The sequence below is a fragment of the Callithrix jacchus genome, chromosome 4 (assembly GCF_049354715.1).
Source record: "Callithrix jacchus isolate 240 chromosome 4, calJac240_pri, whole genome shotgun sequence".
Lineage (NCBI taxonomy): Eukaryota > Metazoa > Chordata > Mammalia > Primates > Cebidae > Callithrix > Callithrix jacchus.
Window position 1 is genome coordinate 162,192,491 of NC_133505.1, and position 23,868 is coordinate 162,216,358.

Sequence of the window (23,868 nt, forward strand, 5' to 3'; positions counted from 1 at the left end):
TTGCAGGTAGGGTGTGGGAATTGGGGTGAAGGTGAAGGAGTAGCACTTTTGTCACATTTCATCTTAGCACAGGGCAGATATGGTTGATTAATAGAGTTTCTTTTTTTTTGGTAAAAGTTGCAAAAATTTTGTTAGAATTATTTATTGGCACCTTATATTGTTTGATGCTGTTCTTACACTTCCAAACATTTTAAAAAAGTAAATTTGACTTCTGAGGTAAATTGATTGGAGATATGAAGAGTATGGCATAAGATTATGATATAAATATGTGATGGTGATGTTCCTTTCCTTAGGGGATTAGGTAATTGAATCACTCAATGGAGATTTGATCATGATTGAGCTGTTGTCTTTAAGACCAATCAGGAATTTTTATTTTTAAATTTTTATTGGTTTATATTTTTAAGGAATTTTTATATTAATTTGAAGGTGTTTGGAATTGATAAAGGATTCTTAAAACAGTTTTTCATCTGTTCAGCTTCTGAGAGGAGCCTGGGAGAAAGTAACTTAGAAGGCTGCAGATAATCTTATGGAAATTAATAGAAAAAACAACTTAAAAATTTAAGAAAAAAGCAGAAGAGAAAAAAATCCCAACATGACAATAGCTAGTAGATGTATAAGAAGACACCTTAAAGTATTTGGTAATGAGGTCACTTATGTTGAAAGAAACATGCTCCACTTCGTTTACCAACCAGGGAATGAGTGGTTAATGAAGCCTGGTGAGTGGGGCTTTATTCTTTCTAGCAGCATAGAGGAACTTTGCATGTAAGTTTGTACAGTTTTCCTAAAGTGGGATTAGACTTAAGCAATAGTATTAACTTGGAAATTTGCATAGTAGATATGGGATGCCACAAAAGTACAATTTATGCTTTTCTGAACGGCTTATAAAAAAAGACGAAACAAGTAAGATCATAAAACAGTGGTTGGGCTAGGGTTTGGAGTGAGTGATGAAGCAGAGGAACCAAAGATGACTCAACTCAGAGTATTTCAGTGTTTTTAGCTTAGGCTTTTGGTAGATGATGGTGCCATTCACTAAAATAAGAAAAACTGGAGGAAGAATGGGATTATGAGGAGAAAAAATAAAGAATTTGGCTTTGGATATGTTACATTTGAGATGCTTATATACTTCCAATGGTGGAGTAGGCAGTTGGATATATCAGACTGGAATCCAGGGGAGAAGTGTACACTAGAGTTTAAATTTTGGGCCTCATCAGCAAACAGATGGTGTTTGAAGCCACAGGATTGTATAATATTATTCAAGGGAGGAGAATAGACAGAAAAAGAGAAGAGGGACTATGACCAACTCAAAGATATGCCAACATTTTGAAATTGAATAGAGGAGTCTGAGACAAAAACAAAGAGATTATTTTGACAGAAGTCAAAAGAAGGAAGTGTTTCAAGATGAGAGAATTGGTCATCCATTTCAGTTGCTGCTAAAAATAAAATGAAGTTGAATTTCATATCATGGAGGTTATGATGAGCCTTGAAAATAGTTACAGTAGTAGAGATAAGAAAACTGAGTGTGGTAAGCGAGAATGTTGTGGACATTCAACTCTGGGGTGTTAGTTGATATCACTCCTCACGTGCATGCACACACACATACATATGTTCACCAAAAGACAGGATAAAGGAAAAAATGTCATCTGATACATTCGAAACCTCATGCTCAAGAGAAGGAACAGAGGATTCTGAAAGAGAATGGAGAGCAGCAAAATGGCTTGGCTTCTTTCTCATTTACTCCCCTGAAGCCCCACTGGTGGTCAAAAAATCCAAAGTAATTTTATTAAAACTCTTGCTTGTGGAATGTGAAGATATGACGTGTGATGTTGGGAAAGTATGAATGAAAGTGTGGATGAATAAAGAAAAAAAATCAAGAGGGCCAACTTTCTCTGCTGAAAGAGAAGAATCCAAAATTCACCCTTGTTTGGGGAAAGGGTTCAAAGCCTGGGAATATCTCCTTGTGGAAATGCATTATATCCTCTCTCCTGTACTCCATTAGTTGGAGTGAACTCAGATACAGGACAGTCTATGTCATCTCAGAAGACAGAAAGAACCGAAAAACTTAACGCAGTCCCCACACCACACCTGAGCTTCCCTGCTCTTCTGCACAACCCTCCATGCCAGCTGCTGTTCAGACTACAAAAAATGTGGATAAAAAACAAAATACCTGGGAGAAAACACGGTTCACAAAAACTTGTGCGTGAGTGTTTATAAATGAAAGCATTATTTATGATGGCCCCAAAGTGGAAACAACTCAATGTTCATCAATTGATAAATGAATTAATAGAGTGTGACATAAGCACACAAGGAAATATATTAGTTTGGCAAAAATAATGAAGTACTAATACTTGCTACAACATGGATGAGTATTGAAAACATTATGCTAGGTGAAAGAAGCCAAACACAAAAGACCACTTATTGTATGTTTTCATTTATATGAAATGTCCAGAATAGTTAAATCCATAGCGATAGAAAGTAGGTTAGTGGTTGCCTAGGGTGGGCGGCAGTTGAGGAGAAATGGAGACTGACCACTAATGGATCTGGGCTTGCTTTTTGGAATGACAAAAATGTTCTTCACACAGTGAAAATATAAAATCAACCCAAGTGTTCATCAACAGATGATTGGATAAAGAAAATGTGGTATATATACACAATGATATATTATTCGCCATAAAGATGAGTGAAATCGTGTCATTTGCAGCAACATCAATGGAACATTGGTCATTAAGTGAAAGAAGCCAGTGTCAGAAAGACAAATACCACATGTTCTCACTCATATGTGGGAGATAAAAAAGTGGGTCTAATAAAAGTAGAGTAGATTGGTGGTTACCAGAGGCTGGGGAAGGGCAGCAGGGAGGGGGAATGAAGAGAAGTTGATTAATGGGTACAAATATATGGTTTGCTAGAATAAAGAAGACCTAGTGTTAGACAGATCAGTAGAGTGAATCCAGTTTACAATAGTCTATTGTACACTTTGAAATAGAGGAGAAGAATTTGAATGGTTCTATCATGAGGAAAAGACAAGTATTTAAGATGATGGCTATCCCAAATACACTTATTTAATCTTTGCAAATTGTGTGTATGTATTAAATTACCACATATACCCTGGAGTTATATACATTTATTATGCATAGATAAAAAAAGTTCTAAGATTTACTGTGGGAATGGTTACACAACTCTATAAATACACTAAAAATGGTGAAATGATGCACTTTGAGTGGGTTAATTTTATGGTATGTGTATTTATGTCTCAATAAAGCCATGGGGGAGGGGAGAAGCATGGTCTTGGAGATGGTAGGGTGGAGAGAAACAGCCAAAAATTTATCGCAATATAGAAGAACCAATAACATATCTAGGCAGAGTCACTAACATGAAAAGGTGCAAGAAAATACAAGATATATATAGCAAGTATGGAGATTCTAAGGCAAAAAGGGAAAATACCATGTAGTGGAAGAAAAAACAACCCAATCTGGGAGAAATCATAATTCAGTTAATTCCTCACTATTTGTTCATGTATGAAGAACTTAATGAGAATATTGATTAAATAAGAGAGAAAAAAGACAATTATAAAAAAAGAATGAGATCACAAGGGATATTGCAGGTCTAAGGTAACAAATCAAGGTTCAAAGCAATATCTTTATGGAACTAATTAAATATTTTTTAAACAGTAAGAAACAAAATAGATATCACTGAAAGCTGAATTTCAAGACTATCTTCTCTCCCTAATCTGAAATTCAAAAAAACATAAAGCAATTTTGAAAACTGAAAGGGTCTTTTTTTTTGGTAACCCCGCTTGGCAGCATAATCTCAATGTGTCCTGAACAGATGTGAGGCTATTTACAATTTTTCTTTATCCAACTTAACTTGAGTATCTATATTTATAATTTTATTCAAAAATTAAAACATTAATGCTTTTAAATACTGGGTGCTACCCAGTATTCTGTATATTGTATGAGAGTATCATACAATATAGGGGATAGACATTTGTTATTTTCTAAAATATGAAATCATTTAGAATTACAAAACACATCTGGCTTCAGAGGTTTCAGAAAAAGATGGTGGGCCAGTAATAAAATAGAGGAAATGATATGTAAATAAAAGTGACAAAGAGATTAAATTAATTTAGAAACACTAAAAGAATGGAAAAAAGAAAAAAAAATGAACCCATATAAGGATAATTGATGTTTCTGAAATGAGACAAACAAAAGGAAGAGAAGTGTATTTAAAGACATAATACAAAAAAAAATTCTGAAGTAAAGAAAAAAGTGTTCAGAAAACACTCTGCAATACAGGAAAAATTCATGTAAAATATCAATACCGAATTGCGACAAACCTCAATTATAAAATTATTTAGGCATCCAGGCACAAAAAGTAACTTACTTATAAAGGGGGGAGGATGAAGTTGGCCTCTTACTTCACCACAGCAATGTTCAATGACAGAAATGCTAGAGTCCTATCTTCAAACTTCTAAAGGGAAGAAAACATGGTCAGAGAACACTAAATTCAGCCAAATATCAGTATGAATTAAATCAGGAAATATAACAGGCATTAGCCCTTCTTAGAACATATCGCCTGACAGTCAGACAAACTAGTAGCTTAGGCTCAATACAAACTCAAGAATAGAGAAGTTGTGTTAAAAGAATAGTGGTGGGCATTGAATCCATGTGAGGTTACCCCTCTTACTTTACTTTCACAGCTTAATGGGCCAGGCGCGGTGGCTCACGCCTGTAATCCCATCATTTTGAAAGGCCAAGGCGGGCAGATCACCTGAGGTCGGGAGTTCGAGACCAGCCTGACCAATTTGAAGAAACCCTGTCTCTACTAAAAGTACAAAATTAGCTGGGAGTGGTGGTGGCTGCCTGTAATCTCAGTTACTTGGGAGGCTGAGGCAGGAGAATCACTTGAACCATGGAGGCAGAGGTTTCAGTGAGCCGAGATCATGCCATTGCACTCCAGCCTGGGCAACAAGAGCAAAACTCCGTCTCAGAAAAAAAAAAAATGCTTAACAAAGACTGCATTTAATCAACATTGCTTTAAACCTCCAGAACAATCCATCGATCTTGGAACGCCTTAATTCCGGTGTCATCTCCCCATCTTTCATATTGTTGTTGTCTGTATCCTTTGCTTTGTTTTTTAAAAAAACATTCCCTCCGAAATACTCATTTATTTTCTTTTACAGTCCGCGCTTGAAGATTTTGACACAACGTTTTTAAATTTCTTTGCTCCTCATTGCATATTGCATTCCATTAATTGACTTTCTTCCTTTCTTAAATATATCCTTTTGTAGTTATTTTGATGAGGTAGTTACATTTCTGCTTTCTTTTGTATGGAGGTATCTGTATTTTGCCTTCACCTTTGAATAATAATTTCATTGAGGACAAAATTCTCAATGGATAGTTACGGCCCTTCAGCACTTTGAAGACATTACTTCATTATCCTATGGTTTCTGTGGATGCTTTTGAGAAGGCGGCTGCCAGATATACTTCTGCTTATTTGCAGGTAATTTACCTTTTCCTCTCTGGTTTCTTTAAGGCCTTTTATTTCACAATGATGCTTCTGGATTTGAAATTTACCTTCCTCCTCCTCCCCCCACCAGCTTCCTTTCTATTCTCTTTGCTTTCTCGTCTTTCTCTCTTCTTTTTTTCTTTTCCACCTTTTGTGGCATCTTTCTTTCTCATGTGTTTCTCTAGATAAACTTTAGGATATTTACCCTTCCAAGAAATCTAAAGAAAATTTAAAATTTGATTGGAATTTCACTTGACCATTAATTAATTTAGAATAAATTCCTATCTTTAGTATGTTTAATATTTCTATTTATAAATGTGCTATTTTCTATCCATTTAAAAATTTCTGCCTATAAATTGCATGTTCATTGGCTCGAGCCTGTAATCCCAGCACTTTGGGAGGCCGAGGCGGGTGGATCACGAGGTCAAGAGATCGAGACCATTCTGGTCAACATGGTAAAACCCCGTCTCTACTAAAAATACAAAAAATTAGCTGGGCACGGTAACGCATGCCTGTAATCCCAGCAACTCAGGAGGCTGAGGCAGGAGAATTGCCTGAACCCAGGAGGCGGAGGTTGCGGTGCCGAGATTGCGCCATTGCACTCCAGCCTGGGTGAAAAGAGCGAAACTCCGTCTCAAAAAAAAAATTAAAAAAAAATTAAAAATAAAAAAATTGCATGTTCATCTAGTAAGTCATGTTGTATAATTCTTGTTAAATGAACTTGTAAGTTTGCCGGATTTTTGTTTCTGTTTTGAAGAGACTCTTCCATTTTTTAAAATCTGACCAAATTTTCTATTTGGTCATTGCTGCATTAAAGCAATCTATTGACTTTTGTATTTTTTGTGTCGGATAAGTTTGATTCTACATAGTATGCAGGGAAGTAGCATAAAGGTCAAAACACAAAAGGGGGTGTAAACAGCATCCCCAGAGATTAAAAAAAGGGGCAAAATCTGTGTTTAAGGGCAGGTGTATTCTAATTTACTAGACAAAATTAGATGACCAGAAAGTACATTTTATTTCCAAGTAGACAGAGAAAGAAAAGTAATAATGAAACATGGCCAAGAGAAAATTTTTAACATATTTAATATTCTTGCTAAAGATTAGACTATAGAAATTTCTGGTTGCAAAGGCTGAATTAAACTTCAATGGGGAAATAATTACATGGAAAGACTCATTCTATTAAAATTAGCAGAGTTTGAATTATATGCATCAAGCAATACCTCAAGTTACTGAGAAATTCCAATGCAGAGTTAGTAGAAATAATTTTTTTGACATGAATGAAAAATTCCTAACTTATAAAATCAATATTAATATCAGAAAAATCATCAAGTCAACATAAAAGTCTGAGGATAAAGTAAAAGAAGTGATCAATTTATAACTCAGAAATACTTAGAAGAGCTTAAGAGGCTGCCTTTGTCAAAACACATCATGTCAGATCAATTTAATTCTCTTTTATGGCAGAATGACAGTCCACAAAGATAAGAAGCATTTGAATAACATAATATATTTTAATTTCAGCAAATGTTTTTGTTCTGTTGTATATGACAGGTTATTTATGAGCTAAGGAAGTGTGGTACGATCTACTGTTCTCAATGGTTAGTTGTCATTCACCAGTTCCCAACTGGGAGCTCATATCAACAGGCCATCACAGGAATTCTTGGTGGAGTCTGTAGAGTCAGTAACTTGACTGAAAACCTAAACAAAAGATTTGAGATATCATCAATGAAATATGTAGATATTACAAGCTACATACCAGTGTTAGTGTCGGGCTAAATTTCAAAACAATCTTGAAATATTAGAAACATTCTAAAGAATTAATCAATATTAGTAGAAGAATTTTAAGATGTGAGGAATACTTTGTGAACATATTGGGAGTAAAATAGCTGCATAGTATAGAAAGATGACCAAATACATTTGGTCTGTTGTCTTTTATTTCACAATGATGCTTCTGGATTTGAAATTTTCTTTCCTCCCCACTCCCACACCTGCCTTGCTTCCTTTCTTTTCCTTTCTGTTCTTTTTGTTTTTTCTTCTTTCTCTCTTCTTTTCTTTTCCATATTTTTGGCATCTCTCTTTCTCATATATTCTTCTGGATAAACACAGACCGAAATGTGGTAGAATAAAAAGTATTTGTTAAAAGAGATTGCGAAAGAAATATGAAAGGAAGAAGGAAAGGAAGGAAGTCAGGAAGAAAGAAAGAAAGAAAAAGAAAGAAGTAAAGAAAACAGAATTTATTTGTAAGTGTATGGCATATAAGGTCTAAGAAAGTCCCTCTTCTACTCAATACTAGTTATTCTTCTCAATGCATTTTAAAGTGATATGAAGAAATGGAAGTGAATATGAAAAAGAGCAACAAGAATGATGTTGATGATGAAAAGAATGATGAATATATATCCTAGGACAAAAGGTTAAGAATTTAGTATTGTTTGGACCAGAAAATGGATAGGAAAGAGAGGATTTCATTATCATTTTCAAGTATCTAAAGGATTTTTGTGAAAGTATCTAAAGAAATCTCCATTGGTGATTTCTCCAGTCTAAAAAGGAGGCGCAAAAGCACGAAGGATCTTAAGTTTAAAGCAGAAAAGATCAGGTTTGGATATAAGGCAGGTGTCTCTGTCATCAGGGAAATGAAAATTTGAAATAGTTTCTAAAGGAGACCAAGCAGCACCATGAGTCTCCATGTTGGATGTGACGTTGGGCATGAAAACAAGTTTGGGAAAGAGCCTATGCCGGGGTCAGCAAGCCACCGCCCACAGGCCAAATCCAGCCCACCAACTGATAGCGGATGGTCCATGTGTGAAAAGGGACTTTTACAATTTTAAAAAACTTCATGATATAAGAAAATGATATGAAATTTGACTTCAGTGTCCATCAGTAAAATTTTATTGGAACACAGCTGTGCCCATTGATTGACATCATTGTTTGTCGCAATGTTGGCACATTACAATGGCAGAGTTCAGTAGTTGAGAGTGGGACCATACAGTCCGCAGAGCCTAAAATGGGAAGCCTAAATTGGCCTCTTATAGGAAGGGTTTCCTAATCCCTGACCTATATGATTGCAGCCACTTACACAATGCCTGGACTTGACCTCCAAAGTCTAGAAGCTCTCCTTGTTGTAATAGAAATGAACACCCCTGGGGTCGGCTGATGAATAGAAGCGGCACATCCTTTGAAGTGTCTTTGAGAGAGCTTTAGGTCCACAGAAGAACACGCCAATGCTGCTGCTGCAGTGGGGGTAAGAAAAGGAAAGAAAATGTCACCTGGAGGCAAGGCCAGCCGGAAGTCAAGACGATGATTATTGAAATGGTTGTGGCTGTGAGGTCACTTATTTATTTTTCTCGCTCCATGTCCTGTTTTCTTAGGTTCTTTTTTTCTACATGCTTTCAGCACCGTGCTCTCTCCCAGGTTCCTAGCATCCTCCCCAGAATTACCCAGGGAGGTGGAGCCAAGAGGACTGAGGCAGGAAAGGGGCCATGAGACTGTTAAGGGGTTTTGAGACAGAGGTGGTGTCACCTGGATTTTTGGCCAGGTGACCTTAATTCATGTCTTCTTGGATACATGACCAGATGTAAACTTCCTGAGAACATAAACCTGATCTGTTTTATTCCAGCACCTGGAACAGTGCCCGGCATACCATGGACAATCAACACGCGTTTGCTGACTGGATGACTAAATGGCTGTGCCGAGTATTCTCCGCATGGTCTTGGGCAAGTCCCTAGACCTCAGTTTCTGCATGTGTAAGAGATGATAAGGACTGTGTTGTATGTTTTATCAAAAGGAAGGTAAGAAAATACATTCAAAAGGGTTTTAAAAGGTTAGTTATTACTAATATCCTGTTCAGCCTTGCCTTTTTGTAGATAATAAAATTTATGCTAAGGTAATAGCAATTTAATTAATTTCTCCTGTTGGAATTGCTTTAATTTTTGAAGAAGGCCAGAAGGGAGAGCTGAAAAAGAAAAGGACATAGCTGAAAATATAGTCACCTAAATGTTGTTATCTCTAACGCTGACATTTCAGAAAACTGTCGAGATACTTTTTACATATAGTGACTATCCCAGAGCTACCCAAATCCCTTGTGACTTAGTTTACATATAAACACCACATCCATGCAGGGGTTCAAAGTTGCTTCTGGAAGCTGGGGTGCATCCATCATAGAGATTTGCAGAGATGGTGTCTTTTTTCCCTTGTCTTGAATGTTACTATTCTTTGTAGCATAAGCTGAATTAGTTACTCCAGTGTGGATCAAAAGTTCTCAAACTTTACTGTGCATAAAATCATCTAGGCAGATTGTTAAAATGTAGATTCTTAGGCTCGAATCCAAGGAATGCATGTTTAGTAAGGATCCTGGGTAATGTTTTAGCAGATCGTTCTGTGAGCCACACTTTGAGAAACATTGTCATCAAGAAATTCTTTTTAATGATTGTCACTCTGACTGGTGTGAGATGGTATCTCAATGTGGTTTTGATTAGCATTTTTCTAATGTTCAGTGATGGTGAGCTTTTTTTCATATATTTGTTGGCTGCATAAATGTCTTCTTTTGAAAAGTGTCTGTTCATATCCTTTGCCCACTTCTTGATGTGGGGTTGTTTTTTTCTTGGAACACATGGACACAGGGAGGGGAACATCACACAGGGTGGGGGAGCTACAGGAGAGATAGCAGGAGCTGGGGAGATTGGGGAGGGATAGCATTAGGAGAAATACTTAATGTAGATGATGGGATGATGGATACAGCAAACCACCATGGCACATGTGTGCCTGTGTAACAAACCTGCGTGTTCTGCACATGTACCCCTGAACTTAAAGTACAATAAATAAATAAAATTAAAAGAAAGAAATTCTATGGGTTTCAGGATCAGCTCACTATATCACCTCTGTTTCTTCAGACCTGGATCTTGCTGGGAAGTGCCTACATAGCCTAGTTCTTCTTAGCTCATATGTTAACATGGTTCTCTCCCATGTCTCATAGCCACATTTTAATTGTGTGTTCCAGGACCATCACATTCACCGTAGAAACTGATGGTTCCATCGCATTTCAAACTCCAGCTTCAAAGAAACTTACCAATGGCTTCATTTACAAATGACAGTGTGTTTAAAATGTAGCAGTATGACTTTCAAAGAAATCATTGCCACGGCTAAATTTGAGAACGTAATTTTTCAGAAAATATTTTCTACTGAACAGTATGAGTTTATGGCTTAATGAAGCAATTTCCAGATGTTTATGGAAATAAAAGGCAATGGTTAAGAATGCTCTTCGTTGCTGGGTAACTTCGGGCATGTTAATTACCTTCACAAAGCCCCCGGTTTCTCATCTATAAAATGGGGAGAATTATAGAATCTAGCTCCTGGGATCTCTGTGAGGATAAGCAGGACACTGCAGGGCTGGCCGTTGGTCCTATGCTTGGCACATGGTGCACTCTCAGGAACCGCGAGCTTCCTAGTGTTATTTTCCCATTTGATGGCTATTGGTGTCTGCCTGCTTCATGAAACAGAATGGAAGATGTGGTGCAGGGTGTTAGCCCAGAGGTGATTATATAGACTTACTGAGATCAGCACTAGATTTTTGAGCTCTGGACTGAAACATTTTGAATGGTAGATGGGTCAGGTGAGACCCTTCCCAGTGAGGAGTCACAGCTTTGCTTTGTGTCTGATCCCCAGAGGTATCCTTGCATCTATTTTCAAAGATGCTGTTATGGGTGGTGATATTTCTCCATTGGTGTAGATGTCACCAAAGAGATTGCCCACTGGCCCATTCCAGCAGGCGAAGACTGCCCTTTTATTTGCAGCCACAGTAACTGTTTGCAGACCTGATGATGCCCTTTGATGCTCTGCCTTTAAGACTCCATTTCAAAGGATTCTGATTGCTGCTGCCAGGTGTTCTACTGGTGTCCCCAGCAGTTCACATCTCCCCTGCCTCTTTTGAAGTTGTGGCTATCACACTGCACAGCTAAGTCCACACTTTACTCAGAGGCCATAGCTGCCCTGGTTATGCAATCACCAAAAAGTCTCACAAAGGCCATTTATTATCTACCTTCTGCGACGGGGGAAAGGTCAGCCCTTCACTGGCTCTCTCTGCACCACTGTCCCCACATACAGCATTTTCTGCTTGCCTGGCTTACTCTTCTCAGCATTTAGGACTCCAAGTATGGAGAATTTCTTGTCACAAATGCACACTGTGAATCCCAGGGCAGAGAATCCACATAAAGTGGTTAAGGCACAGATGTGGCAGCTTTTTTTTTTTTTTTTTTTTTTTTTCTTTTATGAGGCAACGGACAAGTGCAATAGAACACTAATGGGGTTGGTAAAGAAAAAATTCTATAAAATTTAATTACCCACAATTGCTTGGAATTAAAAAGAGAGTCTCTGCAAAAGAAGTATAAAAATGCAAGGTGCTATTCTTCGGTTTACAGCCTGCCAGCCGCAGAGCCTGCACACGCACGGGGAGCTGGATCGGGGACAACGTTCATGGCATTGATCCGTCTGGGCTGCTGACTTTGATGAGAAAAGGACAAATTTTACACAAGCCACAAAGATGGCTAACATTCACAGCATTATTTTTAGCTCTGATAAACAATAAAGAAAATCCTCCTTTCCCTCTCTCCGTCTGCTAAATAACTATTGTGCTCTTCTCTGTGGGGTTGGTGCATTTTTCAAAAACAGTTCAGCAGTGCCATGCATGAAAGGCATCCAAAATATCACCCACCAGGAGATTTCAGCCCAGCAGATATATGGGCATGTGGGTGCGCCCGGGAGTAATCCCACCACCTCGCTGAATTCCCAGGTTCTGCTACCGTGAGCCATTCTCTCTTTAAATTGTATGTTTGTTTTTATGTGTTGGCTTTTATGCTTGGTAAGTTATAACCCTGTAGGGGCAGACCCTAAACCCCATTTTAAAAAAATCAAATTACTTTATACCCTGAGTGCATTCTGCAAATAAAATCGATAAACAGAAGCTTCCTGTGGATTTATGGAGGCTTAGAAAGAAGATGAGAGCTGCAAACTCTGTATCAGACAATGGACACAACTTCTGGTTAATCCTTTCTAGTGAGTGTTTTCATTAGAAATGCCTCCAAATGATTCATCACATAATTACATTGTGTACAACACCTTCTTTTTTCAGAACCGCAGATGATAATTGTGCTGGCCAGCTTTTTTTTTTTTTTTTAAACCTATCTCCCAGTTAATTTGTAGCAGCCTATGACATTACTTTTCTCTGTATCCTAATTACTCAGTTGCTCATGAGTTGCTGCAGATGTCCCTAACCAGGCTCACTGTTGTGATTCTGCTCCTGCCCATGCTTCACAGGCTCTGTTTTCTTTGGCAGCCAGAGCTGTGCTGTTTGGACTCTTGTCCCAGCTCCCTCATTGGTCTCATGGTTCGGTCACTTGCACATACTGGCCATTGTGCCAGGCTCTGAGGTGCATAGATAAAGTTGCTTATAGCTATTAGCCCTTGAGAAGCTTATAGTTAGTCAAATAGGAAGAAAAATGAAAGCAGCTGACTTGTAGCATTGGATCCCAGGGAATGGTAGAGGCATCTTAGCCAATCCTTCCCCTCCCCAGTAAAACACTAACATATACACAAACACTAACACCTTCATGCACAAGTAATTAAATATTTTGCCAAAGCTAATAATTTGATAGATAGATAACACCATCGAAGAAACTTTGCAGCATAATGATAAATCCACCCTGGACTCACCCACCTCTCCAGTCCCCTCTACCATAAATGGAGTAATTTCAGTGATTTTTCACTGAATCTTCACTCGGGTATAACCAGAGAGATTGATGCCCTCTGGTGGGAAGGAACTATGGGAATATGCTGACAATCTCCTTATCATAAGTTTATGGTGTCTTTTTTTTCCCCCATGAAGCTATAGTTTATCATGTGTTATATTTCCATTTAAGTCTATTTCTTTGAGTATTCTGAACATTTTAGTCATATAATGAATGTTTAGGATATCCTGTTAGATAAAGGGCCCTGAATGCTATAATCAGAATGTTAATTTCTTAAAAATATCACTTTAAAACACTTTGCACATATGCATGTACAAATGAGAATCGAAGGGTGCGTACACAAGCAAATGTGGGTCCAGATGGACACATTTACTCAATTTAGTATAAAGGTATTTTCATGTTTCTGAAAACAATGGGTGGTCTAAAATACATTCATGCAATATGGATTAGAAGCCCCCAATCATATGGTAGTACTCTTTTATTTTTTACTTTTTTCTTCAAATTTAAAAGAAACACTTCTACTGAAGTTACAAAAAAAAAATGACCAAACCTTTAAAGTTTTAATGGTAATTAAGTACATTAAATTTACACCTAAAAGGTGCGGTGAAGTTAGTAGCAGATAAGTCAAAAGTAGAAAACTATAAATGTGATCTGAAGTCTAAGATCAAAGATGTAAGGCCTATGGAAAATCATTTTATTCAATTAAATAAAGATAACTGATCCACAAATTCAGAAAGCTGAGTATCTGTATGATGTGTGTTTATCAAAAAAGCAGCTAGATGTGACAAATATATTTTTATTTTTATTCTGTCTACCTTCTTGGAAATATCTTCCTGATTTTCTGAACATTTATCTAAAACTTGGGAACATATTGACAATGTTTACAAAAAGTGAAGTACAGTTTCCATTTTTGTAAAAGACACCTTTCTATAGATTAATAAGACATAGATGTCAACATATGTATTTCATTAGCCTACTGTATCTTAATTGGGAGAGAACTTTTAATGCTTTTGTTTTATAGTACTTTTCTGTGCTTTGTCTAATTGAAATAATATACAATTTTCACATGCATGTGAATATGAATAAAGGAATATAATGCATCCAGTTAATTATTGATTGTCTTTAAAACTATACTTTGTTTTTGTAATATAGCTAATATAATTACCAAAATTGATTACAAATAAAAACAATAGAACACACTTTTCTGTTTTCTGCTGTCAGTCTTTGATCTATTTTTAATTTTTCTTCTCTCTTCCTTATTTGTATTCATCCTGATGCCCATCAATTTGCTTCTCTATTACTGTTATTTTTGCAATTTTCTGGTTCCTTTATAGCTTGTACTACTCTCTTTGATCTGCTTCCCTTCAAGCTTTATTTTTGGTGCTGTTTTTCATGTTCTATAAAAAAAATTTTTGCCCTTCTTCACTTTATTCTTTTGATTTAACTCCTTCTTAGAACAAGAACAAACTCCAGCTTTGAGTGAACAGGTAAATGTTTTTAAAAGAGTAAGTCCCGAGAATCCTCGGCTTCGCGCTGATGAATAGAACTGGTTGAGAGCCTTCTTCAAAGGCCCTCAAGAACAAAGAACCTTTTTCTGAGGCCACTAACAAATCCACCAATTTCTTCTGACCCATCTTTGCCAAAAGATATGAGCTAACGACAGGACAGAACCGTCTTATAAGAGTAGCCAAGCAGGCTTGGGAACAAACATATCCTTGACATAATAAGGGGAAAACATACTGTTTATCTCTTTAATAACCATCTTGAGGAAAATTAATGTGACTTTGTCCTTTGTGCAGAACAGTAATTGGATTGTGTGTTTCATTTATATCTGGACAAAGGCCAGGATATTGAAATACTTCTCAATATTAGATTTTCTTGTTTAAAAATTAGATTTTATTGGCATTCTCTTTCTGAGATTTCTTCATTAAAAGCTTCATTAAACATAAATCTCCTTTTACACAGCAGAAAACAAAATTATTTTAAGGAGGTCGTTTTAAAAGTCTTTTGAAAGTGTGGTGCTAAGCTTTTTACTGAAGCTTGTCTTTTCCCAGGGATTTGGCATTCCAGGGATACGAAGATGGGCTTTGCCTTCATGTGTCTAATATTCGTGACATTGACGCTTGAAGCTATGTAATGTTACCATGTTCTAGAGTCTAAGGCTATTACAAATATGATATCAAAAAATTTGGGAGTAGGAAGTACGCTGTAGAGGTTTGATTCCGTGATGTCCAAACCTTGGGGGCCTCGGCTACTCTGGACGAGATTAAGTCATCCATCAAGGAGAGAGAGTTTGCATAGCTATTGGGTTGCAAAATACAATTGAGGATTAAGTACCTTTCTGCACTTTACTTTTGATTATGACTTCTAGAAAGGTATGAGTAGCAGGGAAAGTCATGGTAATATAGTTTTTCTACCTTAAAACTGATTATTTTGTACTCCCTGCAGAAAATTGGGCAGGCCCACTTCTCAGCACCGAGTAACGTAATTTTCTGGGCAGAGTTTGTGCAAGCCCAGTTTTATCCCTGGTCTCTTGACGCTCCGTGTTCCTGGCTCATGCCTTTCTGAGGGAAGGGAAATAATTAAATAGTTTGGTTTTAAAGGCCTTCCCCACTGGGCTGAAGCTTTGTGTGTGAAAAAAAAAATAGTACAAACATCATGTGAGATGTCAAAAAGGGACAATCCTAATAAAGACAATCTAGAAGAACTAAAACCCAAAATATAGGTGTCCATGCGAAGTGAGAACATTTACTCCATGATGACTGAAAATGGAATGCAAAACATTTATCAATGAATATATGTTCTTTTTCCCAAAAGGAGAAAATAGTAACAAGAAACCCCCAAGCTGTCTCATATGAGTTTGTAATATTTTGTTACTTTCTACCTATAACCTTTTTAAGGAAATGGCAGATGAAGTGATCTCTTCTGGGTGGGTGTGAGTTGAGGGTAGTGACTGAGGCTCAGAAGTGCTGGGGCCTGGGAGCCCGGGCTGGGTGTGGAGCAGGAGCTCAGAGGAACCCGGTTCTGTGGCTAAAAAGCCAGGAAGGATTGGAAGCACTGCGTTTGGAGAGTAAGTAGAGCCAGAACTGGATTCTAGGCCATGTGTCAGCAGGAGTCAGGGCAACAGGCGAAATGGAGGAAGGAGGTGTCAAGAAGTGACACTGGAAAAGTCTCCAAGGACATTGCACCAGCTTATGGGGCATCAGAATGAGCCCCGTGGGGCAAGAGCAGGACTGTGAGGTTGTGCAGCTGGTCTACACCCTTGCTCCCCAATCCAGTGCTCAGAGTGACGCTTTTCTTGGGGTCTCTTGCCGAAAAGCCTTTACTCTTGTGCTGAGTGTGAGTCAGGAGTAATCCCCACAAGCACGCTTTCAAACTGCCTCTTTCCTGGGTCTAAATACTCCTGCTTCTCTGCAGTTGCTGGGCGCAGAGTGCAGAGAGGGCTGGCAGGGGCCTCACAGAGCGCAGGGCAATTGAGTTCTGAGTGACTTCACAGGGAAGGAGGCAACTGGAATCGGATGGTCATGAATCTTGGACAGCTGCCTGATCGCTTCTTCCACATCTCCCTCCTCATCTAACCTTCAAATAGCTGGTCCAGGGAGATCTAACAAATTCCATGGCAGCTGATAGAAAAGAAAATAGCATCTTTCTGGTACAGAAGGAGTGTGAAAAAAATGTAAAAAAGGAGCAGCCAAAATGACCAAAAAATAAGTAAGATTCACCAGAGAAATTCTCTGTGAAGCAGCACAAATGTGGGGGAAGTACACAGAGTTTAATGAAGCATGCTGTCTCTGCAGGAAGCCCACAAGGCAGAAATGCAAGGACAGAGGCTTTGAAGACACGTGAGACAGTGAGAAAATTGCTGGGGATGCGGAAGTAGTCAGACGTACCCTGGTGGGCTTTAATGTGCTTTTACTGCTGCAATACCGAGAAAGTGGATGGAAAGGTCAGGGTGTAGAAGACCTAAAGGGCTTGATTATTAAGGCAGACATGAGTGTCACGTATGAAACTCTGTGACCTGCCAATAGAGTCTATTTCCCTACCCTCCAACAGTGCAGTTCTTGGAAATCCTGTCCATCTGTATCTGCCTGTTTGGTCATCTCATGCAGTTTCATGGCTCCAGACAGTCCACGTGCTCACACGTCTGGCTGAACTTCTTCCCTGAACGTTCGCTTTTTACATTCATCTGCTCACTCCCTAACTCCACGTGGATACGTGACAGGCATCATAAGCCAAACGTCAAAAAACTGACCCCCTGACATCCCATGTCTGCCAACCAGCTGCTTTTCTTAAAGTCATTGCCACATGGTAAGGGGGGACTCCATTTTATTAAATAGCCTGGGTCACACCTCACATCTCATCCAAAGTCAAGTCAGCAAGACCTGTGAAAAACTCCAGAATCTAACCACTTCTCATCACTTCATCCGCTGCCCCTAATCCAAACCGCCACCACTGCTGATCCTCTCTGACCTCTCCACCTCTGTCCCAGGCCCCTCACGCTCCATTCTCTCTCAGTGGCCAGTGATCCCACGTCATTCTACTGCTCAAACCTGTAAATGCCTCCTCCTCTGTGAATGACATCCAAAGTTTTATGAATCGCAACGATCTTTGTTTCCTCTCCAAAAGGCTGTCTCTTGCTGCTCTCTCTCTCACCTCCTCTGTTCCAGGATCATGCCAGGAACAATGTCTCCTGCCTCAGGGTCTTGGCACATGCTCCAGTTGCCCACATGGCATGCTCCTTCACTGCCTTCAGATCTTTCTTCAAATATGGAAACTGTTCTCTAATGAAGACAGTATTAGGACATGCTGACTTTTGAGAGCCATAGACAATGAAACTTCAAAGCAGAAACTGACTTAGGAGACGTGATAACAATGATAACCGTTTGCTCCATACTACAAGTCTATTTACATTATGAAAACAGCGCTTCGAATGGATATTATCGTCCACGTTTTACAATGCGTGCAGAAGCTCATCCAAGATCACACAGCCAGTAACTTCTAGAACCAGGAAGTGCAGGCTTCGCTTCAGTCTTGTGACCCCAGAACAAGTACTCTTGCTTCTCCATATTGAAATTTATTATATATTGATAATAATAATAATGAAAACGGTAATAAACATAATAACAGCAGTGATAGCAGCTAGTGCTTCCTATGTACTCCATACAAAGCACTGTTTTAGGCCTCTTACATTAATTTTATCCTTGTAGACTCCTAGGAGGAAAGCACTATTCTTATCTGCAGTTTGCAGAGGAGGAGACGGAGTCATTACCAGGAGAGATAACCTGTCCAAGGTCAAGCAGTAGCAAAGGCAGAGCCAGGATTTACAGCCACACGTTGGGTCCTTAACCACACCCAAAATCCCTTCTTTGTCTGCTAACATTTTCTCTCTGCTGTTGCTAGACATGCTGGATAATGTAGTTGGACAGGAGTGAATTCTCCAGTTGGGTCATTAGAGATCACCTGTACCCACCACAGATTTCGCAAAAGCATATGTCGTTGAAAAAATAGCTTCTTTAAATTGAGGTTAACTGTGAAAATGTGTAACATAATCAATAAGCATCAGAGGTTGTAAGCCAGTTCAGCTGAGGTCTGTGGCCCCTGAAATACACCATAGACCACCTTTTCTAAGGTAGCTGTTTTGTCTCTAATGGAGATGCACAGTATTGCAGATTCATTTTTCACTCCAGCAGCCCTTGCACGTCTCCAGAGAGGAGCCCAGCAGGCAGAGGAACGAGAGCTTGCCTTACCTGGGGTGACTGTAGGCGATCTGCTTGAACTCGTTGTTCCAGTTGGGTCTCCCGTAGAAGGTCTTCTGCTTTAAGCCTGTAATCACGTCAGTATTTTCATCCCAATGTAAAGCTATGTGAATGGCCTAAAGTAAATTTGTGGCATTAGATGACATTTAGAAAATATATACATATAAGCCTTCTATAAATAAAGAATAAAGTAATCATGTTCATTTGTAGATTTAATTTCAAAAAATGTGTATGGGGCTGGCAATGCTTATCACTATTCGCAGATGTCACCGATGTTGCACTTTTGGGCAAGCATCCTGTCTCATTGACGTCTGAATCAGGCCTTATTGGAACAAAGTGACTCTTTATACATAGTAGGTGTGCAACAACATTAGCCTAGAAATAATATTTTTCTTTAAAAGGATGAAAGCCTTATTGTAAATGTGGTTAAAAGCAAGCACTAAATGACTTCCTTCCTTTCCTACCAAACTTTTCAAAAATTAATCTCTACCTGCTATCCCCTTTCACTTAATATTGGCTCCTGGGGAGTTGAGAAGGGCATTGCCAGATTAAAGTGCTATGAAATGTCTGGGAAGAAGCTGCATCTTACAATCAGCTCAGTCTAGTGGGATGAAACAGTGTGATGTATACTGTCCAGTTTCAAGTGCTGGGAGGATGTTGAGTCCAGCAGGCGGGACATGGTGTCCAGATCCTAGCAGGTGGCTTGGCTGGAGCTCCACGCCTAACCATTCACCTTGGAATTAAGCGACTCCGTCCAGGCATCCTGTAGCTAGTGGTCAATAAATAAGGGCCTGAAGCATAATCCCTCGTGATCATGTTTTAAGTTGCTGTCATTTGTTTTAGCCCCTGCTGCGTTCTTATAGCTACCTTGCTGCTTCCCTCCTGGGATCTGTGTTCCCAGTGCTCACCCCTTAGACATCTCTTTGCTTCTCAATTTGTTCTCCTGCTCTGACTCATCCTGACACTGACCAGTTTGGGTAACAACCCTACTGGGTGCAACTCACACCCCAGTTTCCCACTGGAAGCCTGACTTTCCGGGCTGACCTCTCCCATCTAAAAAAAGTAGTTGAATCTAGGAAGGTTTAGCTGAAAATAATGGAAGTGTCCAATAGGCCAGGAGACAATGGCAGGTTGGATTTCAGAAATCCAGGCCAATTATATAAAAAGACACCTGAACTCATATATTCATCACAGCACTATTCACAATAGTAACATTGTGGAATGAATCTAAGTGTCCATCAACGGTTGACCAAACAAAGAAAATGTGTTGGTTGGGCCTGGTGGCTCATTCCTGTAATCCAGCACTTTGGGACGCCAAGGCAGGCAGATCACCTGAGGTCAGGAGTTTGAGACCAACCCGACCAACAAGGTGAAACCCCATCTCTACTAAAAATACAAAAATTAGTTGGGTGTGGTGGCAGGTGCCTGTAGTCCCAGCTACTTGAGAGGCTGAGACAGGAGAATTGCTTGAACCCAGGAGGCGGAGGTTGCAGTGAGCTATCGCACCACTGCACTCCAGCCTGGGCAATAAAGTGAGACTCTGTCTCAAAAAAAAAAATGTGTTGTATACTTACTACAGAATACTATGCAGCCATAAAAAGAATGAAATCATGTTCTTTGCAGCAACATGGATGGAGCTGGAGGCCATTATCCTAAGTGAACTAACTCAGAAACAAAAACCCAAATACTGTATGTTCTCACTTACAAGTAGCAGCTAAACAATGGGCACACACAGACATAAAGATGGAAATAACAGGCACTGGGGGCTCCAGAAGGGGGAAGGTGAGAAGGGAGTGAGGGTTGACAAAGAACCTACTGGGTACCATGTCCACTATTTGGATAATGGGTGCCCTAGAAGCCCAAACCCCACCAGTCCGCACAATACCCATGTAACAAACGAGCACACGCACCCTCTGAATCTAACACTTAAAGAAGCAATAAAAAGAAATCCAGGTCGTAGGAAGTTGTGAGCAGGCAAGTCTGACCCCAGGTGGCAAGGTTGCTGCTGGAAAAGTGTTGTGGGTATGGGACTCTGAGCAAAAGGAAGGTGGGAAAAGTCGCAGAGGGTGTTAAGGGCCGCGTCAGGTGGAGGGAGGGAACAAGCAAAGCCATGGGTGTGTGGCCGTGCACAGTGTGATGGGTGAACATGCATTATTTAGTGACTCTGGTGCCAGAGGAAACTGATGGGGGTGGGACACAATCAGCGAGTGGGAGTCAGGCTGGGAAGGGCCTTCAAGTCCTTGCTGAGAAGTTTGGGCACCATTTCACACCAAAAAGGGGCTTCCTTACTTGCACTGGTGGCACTGCCAATCACTGATGTTCAAACATTTGGAATGATATTTGTTCCATATTTCTCAGCCCAAGGTTCAATCAATCTCCAAACTCTGTTGATTTGCCCTTCATAATACCTCTTCCATCTGTCCCTTCTGTTCTTGTCATTTTGCCACTTAGAGGTTGTTGAATTTGGTTTAACAATTGGCTATTTCTAAAACAGCCTCTTGATTCTTTCCCGACAGAATGCGCCAATTAGTTTTCCTTTAAATGTTGAAATTAGTGATTTTTTTTTCTGCCTGAAATTTAGGAGTCAAAATAATTTTCAACATGTGATGGCAAAAATGTAAGACATCTATTTTAATTTACTTGTGTTCAGAAAAAAATGTATATTTTATAGCATATTCTTGGAAATGTAGAGATGGGAGGGGGCGGGATTATGTTGTCACCAAATCAACTTCAGTTCTCGGTTATGAGAACCTCCTCCCATAACCCCCGGGTGGCAGGGAATACCCAGGTGTACTCTGGGATCAGTGCACCTCAGAAGGAAATAAGCAAACACAGTACTCAAATGCAGAAGACAAAAGCTGTCTCCACTTCACCAAACGGTTCATCACTCAAAAAGTCCCACTTGAATAAGGAAAGTGTTTGTTTGGAAAACATAATTAACACTATATAATTCATTAAGATGTTTCAAGCCTAGTTCCCAAGAAAACTACATTTCAAATTATCCCAAAGGATTAAATATTTAAGAAGAACTGCAAATAAGACCATAAAAATTCATTAAGCTACTGAATTTCTAGCAGAGTCCTATTCATTTGCAGAAGCACAGAGTCAAATTATAGTGATGTTCTTTAGGGCCAGTGTGTGTATGTGTGTGTGTGTGTGTGTATGTGATGTACACACACAGACCATTCATTTGTACATGTAGTGATTAATGCAATCTCTCAGGCTCAAATATACTTTCCTTAAAAGTATATATCAATAATAGTTGCTGATTAGAATACATATTGTATAACCTAATAATCACTTTGTTGTTAATTCCCATATCTGAGGAGTTAAAATGGTTTACAATGTAGTAGTTATCATTCAGTAGAGTCAACACTGAAATACTGTCATAGTCAATATTTTGGTGTACATTGTTTTTGGTAAATTCGATCTCAATATTTCATTAGTACAGTATACCACAGAACACCTGCCAAAACAAAAGATCATCTTGATCTTAGATAGATAAACATACATGTACACAGTTTCTAAGAACACCTTGAGAGAAAAACCTCTGGACAAATCATGTATTCATAAGAGTTATTTTCTGTAGATGCTCACATACTTTACAATACCAAATGTCGAATGTAAGCAACTAGGAATCATTTTTGCTTAACTCTGAACAGCTCAAGGCACAGAATTAGAACCAGTTAGGAACTCAACGAGATGATACAGCCAATCAGTCATGTTCACTTGATGTCACTTTTAAAAGGACACATGCAAATGTATTTGGGATTGCCAACTTCTGGATTGTCTTCCATTGTCTGACCCTTCCTATTCCTCAGCAAGTTAACTATAGCTTTTTTTTTTTTTTTTTTTTTGGTTCTTTGATTGTTACAACTTGAATCGCTCTTGCTAATCTGGTTTTCTGTTATTCTCCTTTTCTTTTAAGAACACAAAAATAATTCTGTCGTGCTATCAGAGTGCTATATAGCTCATTATTGAAATTGTGCCTCTTTGCTATTAGATGAGTTAAGCAGTGTTGCTTATTCTCAGAGTCTTATCAGTACCTGATTTTCATCCCAGCCAGTAAGAAATATATGATAACTCAGAAAGTGAGTTTTCCCCTGCTCACTCATCCTTGTTTCCAGCGAGAGTAAGAGATCAGCAAACCACTCAAAAGCTCTTGCGTCCCGGCAAATCCAGTAGAAATACACCTGTCAAGAGAGAAGGCGAGTGAACGGAGCTCTCCCTCTTTTCATAATGTGCTCGTAATCACAGACCGCTTTATCTCCATTAATGGGCATTTCTGCAAAATAACATGCTTTTTGTTTTCCATCAGTGAACAAACAGTCACACTGTGATTTCTTTTGAAAAAATTCACGTTGTGTTTGAAAAAGCCCAGACTGAATTCAGAGAGTCAGGAGCCTGTGGGCCGTGCCAGTTTCTCTGGATGAGGATCAACTCACCACATTTCTGGCTGTGCTGCTTTTGAACAAGATTAATAATCATAACTAGCTGTGCCTTTCACTGCTCCCAAAGGGGGATAAACCGTTAGAGCAACCCCTTCATCTTTACTTATGACCTAAGCTCTGGATTTGAACTTTCTTCTCCAGAGACCCCAAAGGCTTGGGCACTAATCCACTTCACTAGCCATGGCCTCTGGAGAGTGGAGATTATGGTAATTTCAGAATCAAGTCACACAGGCCAGAAATTTCCTCTCAGCGAAACATATCAGTGTCCAAGAAGGCTGGTGGGTGGTGGCTGTGCCTGTGTGTCAACTGCCATAATGAAATTATGTCTAGGAAGAATTTTTTTTTTTAACTCTCAGTGTTAAGCAAATGGCATGGGACAAATAGTAGTCTGGGTTTGCTAAAATAAAAGCTTAGTTTTTTGTGCTT

At 39.1% G+C, this 23,868-nt stretch overlaps 1 protein-coding gene across 1 annotated transcript in view; it reads right to left on the reverse strand.

The window, feature by feature from the left end:
- Positions 1 to 6,597: 6,597 nt before the first annotated feature.
- NOX3 (NADPH oxidase 3) overlaps positions 6,598 to 23,868 on the reverse strand; it is a 65,590-nt gene continuing 48,319 nt past the window's right edge. The window contains exons 12-15 of the mRNA XM_078370904.1: positions 23,038 to 23,184; positions 18,983 to 19,107; positions 8,573 to 8,726; positions 6,598 to 7,197 (exon numbers count right to left, since the gene is read on the reverse strand). Of these exons, the coding sequence (XP_078227030.1) occupies positions 8,600 to 8,726; positions 18,983 to 19,107; positions 23,038 to 23,184 (399 nt within the window). The 3' untranslated portion in view covers positions 6,598 to 7,197; positions 8,573 to 8,599. The remainder of the gene's footprint in view (positions 7,198 to 8,572; positions 8,727 to 18,982; positions 19,108 to 23,037; positions 23,185 to 23,868) is intronic.